This window comes from Phascolarctos cinereus, unplaced genomic scaffold, assembly GCF_003287225.1.
Source record: "Phascolarctos cinereus isolate Bilbo 61053 unplaced genomic scaffold, phaCin_HiC Scaffold_4;HRSCAF=312, whole genome shotgun sequence".
Lineage (NCBI taxonomy): Eukaryota > Metazoa > Chordata > Mammalia > Diprotodontia > Phascolarctidae > Phascolarctos > Phascolarctos cinereus.
In genome coordinates this window covers 118308043-118324792 of record NW_027555847.1, presented here as the reverse complement: position 1 = coordinate 118324792, position 16750 = coordinate 118308043, and the positions used below count along the sequence as shown (strand labels likewise).

At 37.4% G+C, this 16750-nt stretch overlaps 1 protein-coding gene across 8 annotated transcripts in view; it reads left to right on the top strand.

The window, feature by feature from the left end:
* Positions 1-16750, top strand: part of KDM4C (lysine demethylase 4C) — a 484233-nt gene that overhangs the window by 48577 nt on the left and 418906 nt on the right. The window contains exon 2 of one of the 8 annotated variants that reach the window (XM_021006276.2): positions 11826-11878. The exons of the other annotated variants lie outside the window; for them this stretch is intronic. Within the exon in view, the coding sequence (XP_020861935.1) occupies positions 11855-11878 (24 nt within the window). The 5' untranslated portion in view covers positions 11826-11854. The remainder of the gene's footprint in view (positions 1-11825; positions 11879-16750) is intronic. 8 annotated transcript variants of the gene reach the window in all.

Sequence of the window (16750 nt, the reverse complement as noted above, 5' to 3'; positions counted from 1 at the left end):
TGTGTATCATTTGGGCTATTGAAGGACTTGATTTGCAGTTGACTAGATCTGGGGTGAAAAGACAGTGCACTGAGCATGAGTAACTTTTTTTTCTTTATTTTTAGGCAATTGGGGTTAAGTGACTTGCCCAGGGTCACACAGCTAGTAAATGTCAAGTGTTTGGTCTGAGGCTACATTTGGACTCAGGTCTTCCTGACTTCGGGGCTAGTGCTTTATCCACTGCGCCATCTAGCTGCTGCTATGATTTATTTTTGAAAAGTATTCTGAGTTCCAAATTCTCTCTTTCCCTCCCATACCTCCCCTATCCATTGAGAAGGCAGGGAATATCATATGAGTTAAACATGTGAAGTTATAGAAGATATATTTCCTTTAGCCATGTTGCAAAAAGCCCAGAACAAAACAATACAAAGAGAAGAAAGTATGCTTCAAGCTGCATTCATAATTCATCAGTTCTCTCACTAAAGGTAGATAGCATTTTTGATCATGGGTCCTTTGCAGTTGCCTTGGACCATTGTCTTGATCGGAATAATTGCTAAGTCATTCACAGTTGATCATAGTACAGTATTACTGTTAACCCTGTTTTCCTAGTTGTGCTCATTTAACTTTGCATCAGTTCATCAAAGTCTTCCCAGATTTTTCTTGAAACCATCCTGCTCATCATTTCTTACAGCACAGTAATAATCCATCACAATCATATACCGTATTCACCATAAATACTTTCCAAAACCCACTTAGGTAGTTGCAGATGAAGCCTTTGCTCCTCTGGGCCTCCAGCAGTTTTTTTCCTCTAGCCCTCTTCTCTTAAACTAATGCAAGTATCATTGTACATGTGAAGATTGAAGGAGGCTTTTAGTATTATTCAATTTGAAGCTGGATTACTCTTGTGTATACAGACAGAAAAGTTCCTTTTTAGGTATCATTCCTTATCAGTAAGGCCCCCACTCTTCAAGTGTTCTGAAGATCTAATTGGTTGAGACCTAGATGCTTTAGTTCATGGACAGTCTTTTCCATTCTCATGATTGGCTTTTGACCACTAGCAACTTAAACTATTGGCATCTCTTGTCTGAGAAGAAGCCTTTGATGACCTAGTTCAAATAAACTCAAGGAAGGTAAACACTAAGGGATATTGTGGGGTAGGTTGAGCAGGATACACATCTTGGGTACTCTTGGCTATTAGATATCTTGAGAACAATCTTGTTGACAGTTAATGTTATTGTAGACTAGATGAGGTTAAACCTTTTACAGAAGTTAGAAGAAAAAAATAGTTTGAACTTTTGACTTGCAGATTTATAAGGCTCTATGTCACAGGTTCTTTTTTTTTCCTTAATAGTACTCCCCCCCTCCATTACGTGCAAAGATAGTTATTATTATTATTGTTATTTTGCTTTTTGGTGAGGCAGTAGGGGTTAAGTAACCTACCCAGGGTCACAGAGCTCGTAAGTGTCATGTGTCTGAGGCCAAATTTGAACTAAGGTCCTCCTCGCTCCAAGGCAGGAGCTCTATGCATTGTGCTACCTAGCTGCCCCTTCAACATTCATTTTTGTATAATTTTAAGTTCCAAATTTTTCTTCCTCCTTTGCTCCCCTATCCCTTCTCTCTCCTCCCTCCTCCCTAAGATAGCAAGCAGTCTGATACAGGTTATACGTGTATAATTATGGTAAACATATCTCCACATTAGTCATATTGTGAAAGAAGAATCAGAACAAAAAAACCACGAGAAAGAAAACAAAAGCAAAGTGAAAATAGTATGTTTTGATCTGCATTCAAACTATCAGTTCTTTCTCTGGATGTGGTTATCATTTTCCATCATGAGTCTTTTGGAATTATCTTAGATCATTGTATTGCTGAGAAGAGCTTTGTCTGTCATAGTGAATCAGTGCACAATGTTGCTGTTCCTGTGTATTTGTTCTGTGTATGGTGTATAGTGTTCTGGTTCTGCTCACTTCACTCAGCATCAGTTCATATAAATTTTTCCAGGTTTTTCTGAAATCTGCCTGCTCATCATTTCTTATAGCCAGTAGTATTGCATTACATTCATATACCACAACTTGTTCAGCCATTCCCCACTTAATGGTCATCCCTTAATTTCCAATTCTTTTTATTTGTTTATTTATATTTATATATTTTTTGCTTTTTGGTGAGGCAATTGGGGTTACATGAGTTGCCCAGGGTCACACAGCTAATAAGTCAATTTCCAAGATTTTGCCACCATAAAAAGAGCTGCTGTAAATATTTTTGTAAATGTTGTCCTTTTCCTTTTTTTTTTTTTAAAATCTCTTTGGGATACAGTCCTAGAAGTGGTATTGTTGGGTCAAAAGGTTATGCACAGTTTTATAGCCCTTTGGGCATAGTTCCAAATTGCTTTCCAGAATGGTTGAATCAGTTCATAACTCTACCAACAGTACATTAGTGTTCCAATTTTCCCACATCTTCTCCAACATTTATCATTTTCCTGTTTTTTTTTTCATGTTAGCCAATCTGATAGGTGTGATATGGTACCTCAGAGTTGTTTTGATTTGTGTTTCTCTAATTAATAGTGATTTATAGCATTTTTTTATATGATTATAGGTAGCTTTAATTTCTCCATCTGACAGCTGCCTATCCATATTCTTTGGCCATTTGATCAATTGGGGAATGACTTGTATTTTTATAAATTTGACTCATTTCTGTATATATTTTAGAAATCAAGCCTTTGGCAGAAGCACTGCCTGTAAAAATTGTTTCTCAGCTTTCTGCTTTCCTGCTATTCTTGATTGCATTGGTTTTGTTTATGCAAAACCTTTTTAATTTGATGTAATCAAAATTACCCATTTTGCATTTCTTAATATTGTGTATCACTTGTTTGATCATAAATTCTCCTCTTCTCCATAGATCTGACAGATGAACTATTCCTTGCTCTCCAGATTTGCTTGTGATGTCATCCCTTTTGTCTGATTCATGCATCCATTTCAACCTTATCTTAGTACAGGGTGTGAGATGTTGGTCTGTGTTTCTGCCATGCTGTTTTCCAGTTTTCCCTACAGTTTTTGTCATAGTGAGTTCTTATCCCAGAAGCTAGAGTCTTTGGGTTTATTGAACAGTAAATTACTATAGTCATTGACTACTGTGTCTTGTTGCCTAACTCATTCTACTGATCCACCACATTATTTTTTAGCCAGTAACATATAATATAGTTTTAAATCTGGTGTGGCTAGGCCACCTTCCTTTGCATTTTTTTTTCATTAATTTCCTTAATATTCTTGGCCTTTTGTTCTTCCAGATGAATTTTGTTATTCTTTTTTCTAATTCTATAAAATGATTTTTTTGGTAGTTTGGTTGGTATAGCACTAAGTAAATTAATTTAGTTGGTATTGTCATTTTTATTATATTAGCTCAGCCTATCCATGAACAATTGACATTTTTCCAGTTGTTTAGATCTGACTTTATTTGTGTGAAATGTATTTTGCAATAGTGTTCATATAGTTCCTGGATTTGTCTTGGTAGGTGGACTGCCAAATATTCTGTTCTCTACAGTTATTTTAAATGGATTTTCTCTTTCTATCTCTTGTTGCTGGGCTTTGTAGGTAATATATAGAAATGCTGATGATTTATATGGGTTTATTCTATATCCTGCAACTTTGCTAAAGTTATTTGTTTCAAGCAGCTTTTTAATTGATTTTTGTATGATTCTCTAAATTATACAATCATATCATCTTCAAAGAGCAATCGTTTTGTTTCTTCATTGCCTATTTTAATTCCTTCAATTTCTTTTTCTTCTCTTATTGCTAAAACTAACATTTCTAGTACAATATTGAATAATGATGGTGATAATGGGCATCCTTGTTTCACTTTTGATCTTATTGGGAAGGCTTCTAGCTTATCCCTATTACATATAAAGCTTGCTGATGGTTTTAGGTAGATATTGCTTACCATTTTAAGGAAAACTACATTTATTCCTATACTCTCTAGTGTTTTTGATAGGAATGGGTGTTGTATTCTGTCAAAAGCCTTTTCTGAGTCTATCAAGATAACCATATGATTTCAGTTAGTTTTGTTATTGATATGGTCAATTATGTTGATAGTTTTCCTAATAGTGAACCAGCCCTACATCCCTCGTATAAATTCCACTTGGTCATAGTATATTATACTTGAGATAAATTCCTGCAATCTCTTTGCTATTATTTTATTTAAATTTTTTGCATCAATATTCATTAGGGAAATTGGTCTATAATTTTCTTTCTATGTTTTGATTCTTCCTGGTTTAGGTATCAGCACTGTATTTATGTCATAAAAGGAATTTAATAGGACTCCACCTATTTTTCCAAATAGTTTATATAGTATTGGTAGAATTCACTTGTAAATCCATCTGGCCCTGGAGATATTTTCTTAGGGAGTTTTTTGATGGCATGTTCAATTTCTTTTCCTAAAATGTGGTTATTCAAGTATTTTATTTCCTGATTTGTTAATCTGGGAAATTTATATTTTTGTAAATATTCATCCATTTCATTTAGATTTTCAGATTCATTGGCATACCATTGAGCAAAATAGCTCCTAATTGTTTTAATTTCCTCTTCATTGATGGTCAATTCACACTTTTTCATTTTTAATACTGGTAACTTGGTTTTCAAATGAACCAAACATTTATCTATTTTATTGTTCTTTCCACAAAACCAACTCTTAGTTAATTTTATTAGTTCAATAGATTTCTTACTTTCAGTTTTATTAATATCTCTTTTGATTTTCAGAATTTGTAATTTGTTATTTAATTAGGGTTTTTATTTTGTTCTTTTTCTAGATTTTTTACCCCAATTTATTGATTTCTTCTTTCTCTGTTTTATTCATGTAAGCTTTTAGAGATATAAAACTTCTCCTAAGAACTACTTTTGTGGCATCCTGTAAGTTTTGTTATATTGTCTCATTATTTTCTTGTCTGAAGTTACTGATTGTTTCTATGATTTGTTGTTTGACTCACTCATTCTTTGAAATTAGATTACTTAGTTTTGAATTAATTTATAGCCTGTCTGTCCATGGCCTTTTATTACATGTAATTTTTATTGCATCATGATCTAAAAAGGATACTTTTAATATTTCTGCTTTTCTGCATTTGATTGTGAAGTTTTTATGCACTAATATATGGTCAGTTTTTGTGTAGGTTCCATGCACTGCTGAGAAAAAGGTGTAGTCCTTTCTATCCCCATCCAGTTTTAGTTTATTATATCTAACTTTTCTAAAATTCCATTCGCCTCCTTAGTTTGTTTCTTGTTTATTTTGTGGTTGGATTTATCTAGTTCTGAGAGGGGGAGGTTGAGGTCCCCCACAAGTATAGTTTTGCTGTCTATTTCTTCTTGCAACTCACTTAACTTCTCTAAGAATTTGAATGTTTTACTACTTGGTGCATATATGTTTAGTATTGATATTACTTCATTGACTATGTTATCTTTTAGCAAGATGTAGTTTCCTTTCTTATCTCTTTTACTTAGATCTGTTTTTGCTTTTGCTTTGTCTGAGATGAGGATTGCTACCCTGCCTTTTTTTTTTCCTCTTCAGCTGAAACACCATATACTCTGCTGCAGCCTTTTACCTTTACGCTGTGTATATCTCTTTGCTTCAAATGTGTTTCTTGTAAACAACATACTGTATGATTTTTTTTTTTTTTAAATTTTTTAAAAATGCCTGCTGTATTGTTTTTGGCTTTTGTTTGCCTTAATCAATCAATTAATTAATTAATTAGTTGACTTTATTTTTGGCCAGGCAACTAGGGTTAAGTGACTTGCCCAGGGTCACACAGCTAGCATCATGTGTCTGAGGCTGGATTCGAACTCGGGTCCTCCTGACTCCAGGGCTGGTGCTCTATCTACTGCGCCATGTAGCTGCCCCGATTCTGGTTTTTAATCAACTCTGCTATCTACTTCCATTTTGTGGGAGAGTTTATCCTATTCGTATTCACGGTCATGATTACTGATTTTGTGTTTCCTTTCATCCTATTTTCCTCTTTTTGTACTTTTCTCTCTTGTTTCACTCTGTCCCTCCTCAACAGTTTTGCTTCTGACTGCCATCTCTCTCAATCTGCCCGCCCTTCTATTAGTCTCCCTTTTTCTTTTTCCTTTCCCCTTCTATCAGCCCCCCTGCCCCTTTTCCTTTTTTGTTCCCCTTTCCCCTCTTACTTCCCTTTAGGGTAAGAAAAATTTCTATACCCAACTGAGTGTGTCTGTTATTTCTTCTTTGAGCCAAATCTGATGAAAGTAAGGATGAAGCAATGCTCACCCTCTCCCTTCTTTCCCTTTACTGTAATTGATCTTTTGTACCTCTTCATGTGATGTATTTTACCCTATTCTGCTTCTCCCTTTCCTCTTCTCCCAGTACAATTTTTTTTATATCATCACATCAAAGTGATCTTAAACCCATACACTCTTATGATGTATACTTCTAATTGCTCTAATAGAAATACACTTCTGAAAGAGTTGCAAGTATCATCTTATAACTGTAGAGGAAACAGTTTAAGTCTTATTAAATAAGATTTTTTTTTGTTTCCTGTTTACCTTTTTATGCTTCTTCTGGCTTATATATGAAGATTGAAATTTGTTTGAAAGTCCCTATTTTATTGAATTTTTCCCTGAAACATTGTGCTCAGTTTTGCTGGGTAGTTGATTCTTGGTTGTAATCCAAGCTCCTTAGCTTTCCGTGGTATATTCCATGCCCTCTGATACTTTAATGTAGAAGCTGCTAAGTTCTGTGTAATCCTGGCTATGCCTCCTTGATATTTAGATTGTTTCTTTCTAGATGTTTACATCTTTCTCCTTGACCTGATAATTTGGGAATTTGGCTACAGTATTCCTTGGAATTTTCATTTTGTGATCTCTTTCAGGAAGTGATTGTTGGATTCTTTCTATGACTGTTTTACCCACTGGTTCTAGGATATCAGTGTGGTTCCTGATAATTTCTTGAAAGATGCTGTCCAGGCCCTTTTTTTGATCAGGGCCTTCAGGTAGTTCAGTTCTTCTTAAATTCTCTCTCCGGGATCTATTTTCCACATCAGTTGTTTTTCCAATAAGATATTTTACATTTTTGTCAATTTTTTCCATTCTTGTGATTTTGTTTGACTGATTCTTGATTTCCCTTAGAGTCATTAGCTTCCACTTGCCCAGTTCTAATTTTCATTTTGTGTTTTTTTGTTTTTGTTTTGTAGGCAATTGGGGTTAAGTGACTTGCCCAGGGTCATACAGCTAGTAGCATGACAAATGTTTGGTCTGAGGCCATATTTGAACTCAGGTCCTCCTGACTTCAGGGCCAGTGCTCTATCCACTGTGCCATCTAGCTGCCCCCCACTGCGCCATCTAGCTGCCCCCCAGTTCTAATTTTTAAGGAATTATTTTCTTGAGTTAACTTTTGTACCTCCCTTTCCATTTAGTCAATTCTTCTTTTAAAAGGCGTTTTCTTCATTCAGTTTTTGTTTTTCCTTTTCCAAGATGTTGACTCTTTTTTCATAATTCTCCTGCCTGTCTTTCTTAGCTTTTCCCAATTTTTCTTCTACCTCTCTTACTTGATTTTTAAGATCCTTTTTCAGCTCTTCCAAGAAGATTTTTTGGGCTTGACACCAATTCATATTGCCCTTTGAGGCATCACATGTAGGCATTTTGATGTTGTCGTCTTTTGAGTTTGTATTTTGGTCTTCCCTGTCACCATGGTAACTTTCTATGGTCAGGGATCTTTTCTGTTTCTTATTCATTTTTTTAGCTTATTTCCTGAATTTTCATTGCTTCTAGGGAATAGAGGGCACTATCCCAAGTTTCTTATGCTGGTGGCCAGTGATCTGGTCTCTGGCTTTCCACTTGAGGGTTTCAGGTGCTTGTGGCTTTCCCACTGTGCTGGGGGTTGTCTGAATCGGTTGTGACTGTTGTACTCTGGATTCCAGGGTTGGCAATTTGCCTTCTGCATTTGGGTGGGAGGACTCACTGCTGGCCTGCTGAGCCCGGGGTGAGGGGCCTTAGTTGCTGACAGGTGCTGTGACTAAGAACTTCCTGCTGGGTTGCCTTGGGCACCATCAGTGTTCGACCATGCTCCTGCTTTACCCAAGTGAGACACACCTTTCCTGAAGTCCTTCTATTTCATCTTAAGATGGAAAGTTGTTTCACTCTCATCTTTTTGTGTGTTGTGTTTGTTTCCAGAATCTATTTAGAGGCTTTATTTAATGTTTCCTGGGAATGCTGGGGAGAGCTCACACAATTTCCTGCCTCCTCTCTGTCATCTTGGCTCTGCCTCCTATGTCACAGATTCTTAATCTATCTTGTGTCATGGACCACTTGGACAGTCTGGTGACGTTATGGATTCCTTTTTCACTATAATGTTTGTTGCCTACACAATTGAAGGAAATGTTAACTTTCATTTTGAATTTAGTGACTATGAAGATGTAATTTTTTTTCCCAATACAAGTTCACAAACCTGAAATCTGTCCATGTCCCCCATGGGTGTCTGTGGACTGAAGCATACCCTTTTATAAGTGGTGTGGGAGACAGCATGGTGTTTTGGATTGAGAGATGGCCTTAGATTTAAGAAACCTGAATTCCTCCCCACCTCTGATATTTGGGCTGTGACATCTTGGTCAAATCAGTAAACCTTTAAACATCTCTTGACCATAGATTGCAGAGGAGGTCCTACCTTGGTAAAGTTACCTTTTTTCTCTGGGAGTTCCCTCTGTTAATGAAATCACAGGTCTTATTACTTTTCCTAATCAAGCAGTTATGCTTCAAAGAAAGGATTGGTTGGTTGAGCAAAATGACATCACTATATTGTAGTTAAGGTATGGTGTGTCTAACTGTGACTGATTAGACCAATGAGAGCTTAGAATGCTCTACCATATGTCAGGCACAAATAGTCCATATGAGCATTTCGATCAGAAATATCTCTCAGTTTGTGCATCTCCTGTTTCTTTTGACCTACTGCAATTCTGCTTCACTTGTAGAGCTCACCATAGTCTTTGATGCTGGCATGCCATGCTGGGTGGTCCTTTCCCAGTGTCTTCCATGTCATATAATCGATTCCAAAGCTCTTTAGAGATACCTTGAGAGCGTCACTTCTTTTGACCTTAGTGTGAGCACTTGCCTTGTTTGAGTTTCTGTAAAATAGTCTTTTAGGCAAATATATGTTGTACTTTCTAACAGTGTAGCCAGCTTGTTAGTTTTGCTCTTTGCAGTAAAGTTTGAATGCTTGGTAGTTTAGCTCAAGAAAGAACCTCAGTGTCTGATACCTTATCATGCCAGGTGATCTTAAATCTTACTAATGGAAGCAGTTCATTTTCCTGGCATGGCACTGGTATACTGTCCAGGTTTCACAACCATACAACAATGAAGTCAGCACAATGGCCCTGTAGACTTTCAGTTTGGTAGGCAGTCTAATATCTCTTTTCTCGCACACTTTCATTTGGAGCCTCCCGAACACTGAGCTAGCTCTGGCAGTGCATGGATCAACCTCATTATTAATGTGTACATCCCTGGACAGTATGTTGCCAAGATGAGTGACCTTGTCCACAGTATTTAAAAAATTCTCCATTTGCTGTAACTAGTGGTTCCACATAAGGATGGTATGGTGCTGGCTGATGAAGAACCTGTGTTTTCTTGGTGTTAACTGTTGGGCCAAAATTGGTACAAGTAGCAGAGAATTTACCCATACTTTATTGCACCTCAGCTTCAGACACTATATTGAGTGCACAATCATTTGTAAATAAAAAAAATCACGCACCTGCTCTCTTCCCACTTGGCTTGTAGCCTTTTCAAGTTAAATAAGTTACCATGAAATTTAGCTTACCTTAATGCCATGTTCATCCTCATTAACATCATGCCAAAAAGTGTAGGAACACATACACGGTCTTACTTCACTCCATTGATGACTGAGGAAGCAACAGCATCGTCCATTACCCAGAACCTGGGCAAGCATGCCATCATGAAGCTGATGTACAATATTGATGAACTTCTACAGACAACAAAATTTGGCATAATTTTCCATAAGTCTCACTATTGACAGTGTCAAGAGCCTTGGTGAGATCAATGAATGTGGTGTACACACCTCTGTTCAGTTCCTGGCAATTGTCCTGGAATTGTCAGGAGTAAACACTATCTCAACTGTTCCTCACCCTTTTTGAAGCCACTTTCACTCTCAGGTAGTTGACCATCTTCCAGGAGAAGAATTAGCCTATTAAGGAGCGCTCTCATAGGTATCTTGCCAGTAGTGACTAAGAGAAAGACCCTCCTGTGATTGTCTCAGGACAACTTATTTCCTTTATCTTTATAAGGTTTGACAGTGGAGCCTTCCTTGAATTCCTCTAGGGATAGCCTCCTATTGCCATATAGCCTAGAAAGTTTCAGTCATCTTTTGTATGAACAGTGGATCTCCAGCTTTGCTAACCTCAGCTGGAATAGAATCAGCACAAGGTGCTTTGCCACATGATAAGAGTCTGTTTTCATTAAAACCTCTTCTTCAGTTGGAAGTTTGGCTAGAGAGGCATTGATTTCAACCTGAGATGTATATGGTCAGGGGCTTGAGCATTGATTGATGATTGTCTGTTGAGAATACCATTGAAATGTTCAGCCCACCTTTTCAGGATCAGCCTTATCACTAATGAATGTGGCTCCATCAGCACTGAGTAGTTGAGATGCACCATAGATCTTTGGCCCCTAAATAGTCTTCAGGACATCATAAAAGCACTTTGGATTGTTACCATCAATGCAAAATTGAATTTCATCTGCCTTCTTACTGAGGCAAGAATCCTGCATCTCTCCAGATTTGATTGTACTTTACTTTTGTTGAAGTCAAATTCAGCCTTCTTAGAGACTGATGAACTATCCTGCTCATAATCCCTGTGGAGTTCTTATTTTTTGTTTAGCAGCTTCTGAATTTCCCCATCATTTACATCAAACCAGTCTTGATGTTTGTGAGTTTCCTGGCGCAGATGACTAAATGTGCTATTATACATCAAACCTCTGAAAGCTGCCTGTTCCTTTTCTGCTCCACTGTTTCCAACCATGTATTGCCTTAGCTTTTCCTTCAAGTTAGCAACTAGCTGTTTACCCTTGGAAAAGCACTCTGATCCATTGACATTAAAATCTTATGGTGGTCATCTTGCCTTGGGCCCAACACATTTGCTCAATGTGAAGATTCTGCTTTGCAAGGATAAGTCTGTGATCAGTCCTGTACTCTGTACCGCACATCACCTTCATCACTCTCTTCTCCTTATAATGACATAATTTGTTAAATGCCAATGTTTGCTGGGAGGGTGCATCCACGAGTTTTATTGCCTTTAGGTAGTTGTTGGGAGAGAGTGTTGGTGATGAGAAGGTCATATAATACATATTTTCAGTAATAAATGATTGTTGATGTTCTTTTTTCCTATCCCATTTCTCCAAAGGACTCCCTGCCATGTCTGCTAGTCTGTGCATACTGTTGCATTAAAGTCACCCAGAATTATAAGTTTGTCCTCTTTCAGCACACTGTTGATATGAGTCTCCAGCCCTTACTTAAATTTTTTTTAAACCTGTTCATGGTTTGTCATGGTGGGAGCCTAGGCACTGCTGATGATGGTGTGGTACTTCACTGCACATGGCAGTTGCAGTGTCATGAGCCTGTCATTTGCTTCTTTTGGAAGCTATACAAGCTGGTTGACTAGATTAGTTTCGATTGCAAAACCTATGCCAACTTCATGGCACTACCCTTCACTGTGGTCACTTCAGAAAAATGTCTATGCAGCTATGACTTCAGTAAGTTAGCCTTCATTTTCGAGCTTCATTTCACTCAGGTTGCTATTTGGGTATGATACTTGCTGAGTTCTCTTTGAATAAAAGTTGTTCATCTTTCAGGTCTCCTGGATTTCGTGTTGTCCGTAAATATGCACACATTCCATATGCTGATGGTGAGTCAAATCACCTTTGCAAAAGTTTTTGTACATTTTTTTTTTTTGGTTTTGACTGCAGGATGGAATCCCTCCCCCTTCTGTGGTAAGCAGGCCAAGGTTGGGTAAAGTAGACAGTTTTGAGGGCACCTTTTCCATCTCCTTCCTCACATCAGGTGATGGGCAATGCCGTCATTAAGAAAGGCTGCTCAGACCACCTAGGGCTCTGCCTAATCCCACTGCTGCTTCAGTCCAGTGAGAAGAAGAGTCTATGGTCTGGGCTGCCTGTGTGTAAGGTTGTGACTAAAGTTCCCAGTATATCTGTGCCTGATGCTTCGTAATGTGCCTGTCACCACAGGACTTGGAGGTAGGTAAAAATGGCAAAATGGTATGGATGATGTCTTTTGTCTCACACATAAATTGCATTTAAGTGAGGCAGAGTTAGGCGAAGCTGTAGGCCTCATTCTTTCTTCCAGAGTCATTTGAGTCCAGTGGCAAGACAAATCAAGACAACTGGTGATGTCTTAGAATGCAGTAAATGACTGTGGCATCTTAGCTCTTTACCACACCTGCTTCAGTTGCCTTCATTGGCCCTTTGGACAAATTGTTTTCCTTTGCCCCTTCTGGGAGAAGTCTTCACATGCTTTGGGTAGATACTTCCTCTTAACTCACCTAAGGATTTGAGGACCCCTTAGTTACTCTCAACCTGGTTTAGCCCATTTGCCAAAAGGTTTACTGCGGTATAGTGACTGCACATAGTGCAGCTTCTTGCAGCTGCGGGTGAGAGTTGGGTGAATTGGGTGGACAGCAAGCATGGAAAAATGTCCTGAAAAGGGCTGGGTGGACCTCACAGGAGAGGTACTAGTCTTCCTCCCACACACCCTACACCTCAAACAAAGGATTATAATACGTTGAGCATAGTATTAAAGTTTTTTCTACTTAGATCAGGAGTTTACCAAAATGGGTGTTTAACTTGCACTGTCAGTATACCATAAATAATGATTACATTAATAATACTGACTTGATATATAATTTAACTTCACTTTCAGGTTGAAGTTCATACCTCAAACATACCTGGAACCTTGAGATGAGTCAGAGTCAGGCCTCTCAGAGGCACTAAATCTCTCTTTCAGGTCTAAAATCTAATGATGGTGTTTGTTGAGGTAGTTTTTTATAGGCTCTTTCCACTTCTCATCATGTCAATAGTTTTGCATTGGTTAAATTTCTTTAGCAAATAGTGTTATACTTTTGTCCACTTACTTTTTCTTTTTGAAGTCCCAGTTTGTTTAAAAGGTAAGATTGGAGCTGCTATGGTCACATTCAGTACTGCCTTCTCATTTTTTAATGTTTTCGAATTCTTGTTGGGAGTTTATTCTGACCTTTGTTCTCATCATCCAGTGAAATGACTATAAATACCTGATTTTCAAATGACTACAACATGTAGAGCCAGTCACTTTCTGTCTTAAAAGTTCTGTCTAAAAAGTTTCATTTTTTCATGTTTTTGTTCTTGCCAGCATCTGGATGCTTTCAGCTCTCTTTTCAGAGAAAGTGTTCACTATGTATAGGTGTAAAGTTCCTCAATATAATCATTTGGCCTTTGTTGTTTCTTGGACCACGAGCATTATTTCCTAGCCCTTTTTATTCTCTTCCCTGTGCTTACTTTTGCTCTGAAGTTATAAAAACATATGTTCCAATTTGGAGAAAAATTTTCAAGTTCTTCTTAGGAGTGTTCTTCTTGGCTGTAAACTGTAATTATCTTTATGGTAGTCTGTTTGCTTGTGGCCATCCTATTACAAAATCAGGTGAATCAAATATCCCATTTTAAGGCTGGAAGGGTTGTGGTGGGAGTGGTCTGTTGAGCCTAATCTTTTACTTTTCCCCCAAGTGAATCCTTTTCAGGAGTTTGTCTGGACTACTTTCTGTTCAAGATTGTAGACTCTCTTAATTATTTCATTTTTGATGGGCATGTTATTTAATTAGCAAGGAAATCTGCAGGGTATGACAGTGCTCACCTTAGTTTAATGCCTTTGGGATTGGGCCATCAGATAGAGATATTCTTTTTTTAATTTTTTTTGTGACCACAGTTGCTATTAAGTTACTTGCCCAGAGTCACACAGCTAGTGAGCATTATGTGTCTGAGGTGAGATTTGAACTCAGGTTCTCCTGACTCCAGGGCAGGTGGTCTATCCACTGTGCCACCTAGCTGCCCCAGTAGAGATTTTGTTATCTGATAAAGATGTCAAGGCTCTAGAGTATTTTGTTAGTTACTTTAAGTGTAGTAAGATAATTGTCAGTCAGAAAATATAAGGCCCCTGCTATGTTCCAGGCACAATGTCAAGTGCTAGGGATACAAAGAAAGGCAAAAGATAGTGCCTTTTGTCAGTTAGCTCACAGTCTGATGGCAGAGAGAACATATAAACCGCTATGTACAAACAAGCTATTTACAGATTAAAGTGAAAATAATCAACAGAATGAAACTGCTAGAATTAAGGGAGATTTGGAAAGGCTTCGTGTAGGACGTAGGCTGTTAACTAGAACTTGAAGGAAACCAGGTAAGCTAGGAGAAGACGATGGGGGAGAGCATTCTAGATGAGTGATACAGCCATTGAGACCATCCGGAGTCTGGAGATAAATTATCTTGTTTGAGGAATAGTGAGGAGGCCAGTTTCACTGGATCAAAGAATGTAAGGTGTAATGACACTGACAAGTATGTGTGTTATAATAGTAGGTAATGGAAGGTTTTGAATGCCAGCAGAGGATTTTATATTTGGTCCTTGAAGTGTTAGCAACTGTGGCTTATTGGGGTTGGGGGGGGGGAATGGTGTGTGTGTGTGTGTGTGTGTGTGTGTGTGTGTGTGTGTGTGAGAGAGAGAGAGAGAGAGAGAGAGAGAGAGAGAGAGAGAGAGAGAGAGCGCGAGCGAGAGAGAGCTATACTTTTAGGAAGGTCATTTTGGCAGCTGAGAGAAGGATGGACTTTAGTAGGTATAGTCTTGTGTGAGGGACACCAACAAGCAGTTTTTTTTTTAATTGTCTGGGTGTGAGGTGATAAGAGCCTTAACTAAAGTGGTGTTGGCAGTATCACAGGAGAGAACGGGGCATATGTGAGAGATGTTTTAGAGGTCAGATCACCAGATTTTGGCAAGAGTTTAGTTGGGCCAGGTGTGTGTGAAAGAAAGTAAGGAGTTGTGGAAGACATCAAGGTTATGAGTGTTAGTTACTGGGAGGATGATCGTAACCTAAACATTAACAGAGAAGTTAGGAAGACAGGAAGACTTGGAGTGTGTGTGTGAGAGTTGAAATACTGTTGAGACCAGACCAATTTATGTTTCGAAAACTGGAACTTGTTGGTAGATTTTGGAAGTTTGAGGCTTTGTTAAATTCTAGGTTTTCTTCAAAATAACCAAAAAGTAGACTGCTTTTTCAGGTTTTTATCATATATAAAAGAAAAAAGTGATTGTTATGTTACTAAATAAACTTTTATTAAATTTACTTAAAGTTAGAGAAGCTCAGTATTTATTTCTTTTCGCATTCTTCTGGATATTCCTGAAAAAACAAATTTATAGAATTGAAAAAAAAATGCCTTCAGTTATTTCACTTGTCCATTTTCTCTTCTGTTTTTTGATAGCCTTTGGGAATACAATGCCTACATCATTCATTTTGGCACTGCCATCATTTAATGGAGGTATCTGAAATGAGTATATAGACTTTAATAATAAGTTGGATAGTCTTAACAGCAGTAATTTGGGACAAAGATTGAGTGTTTTTGTTTTCAATCATGTTCTGTTTTCTCAAGTGTTTAGAATTTTTTTTTTTTGGCAATTGGGGTTAAGTGACTTGCCCAGGGTCACACAGCTAGTAAGTGTCAGTGTTTGGTCTGAACCAGAGTTGAACTCAGGTCCTCCTGACTTCAGGGCCGGTGCTCTATCCACTGCGCCACCTAGCTGCCCCTCAAGTGTTTAGAATTTTACATTTCAAATCTAATATATGATACATGTGATGTTCAGCCTTTAGTTCATGAAGGGAGGTGGATTAGAACAAAAGTGGGATAGAAAAAGATGAATAAAATGTCTTGGAGCCTAGAGTTCCCCTAGACTGTTTCTCCATTTCTGTTGAATCCAGTGGGAAATATCTTTTAACAGAATGAAAGTTAATATTGAACCAGAATGTACTTAGAAATGTAAATAGGTCTGGCATTATGGTTATTCTCTTAATATACAAAGAATCTTTGTTTTCTTTCCATCAAGTAGATAAAAATTTAAAATTTAAGGGAACCAATATTAGCTCATAGTAGTTGATGTTGGTTGTGTGTTTGTGATTGTAGATTTTTTCCTTTGATATTAATATTTCATATGTTGGTAAAATACATAGTACATTTTGTTGTGGAATTATGAGAAGAAAATTGGCTTTTTGGAAATAGTTTTCTATTTGCTAAGACAGTAGAGCAGCAGTGATCATTTGTAGATTTTTTTTGTAAAGCCATTCTAGAGTATATTCCTTCATGAATAGAGTATTCATGTCCTTACCTACACTAAGATATGTTATATAGGAGCTTATAAGGGAGGTAGTACATGCAGATGGCTAATAATGCCGTCTATTGATGGCAAGAAGTATAAATATACATTTTATTTTGGATAATGAAGTTGAAATATAAATTGACCTTATTACCAGGGAGGTAAACTTTAAAAGTAGCAGAATTAGTTTCTGTCACCCAGATTGACTGAATTCAGAGGTTAATGATAGCATTTTTTAAAGCATTGAATTTGAAGGGTTCATTTCCTTTGTGTTTTTTTTTATTGGAAATATTTTATGTGAATACTTAATTAGTAATAATTTAAAAACTTGTAACCTTTGATTTTAGTTTGAATTGTGAATGACATCTGATTTTTTTTATTC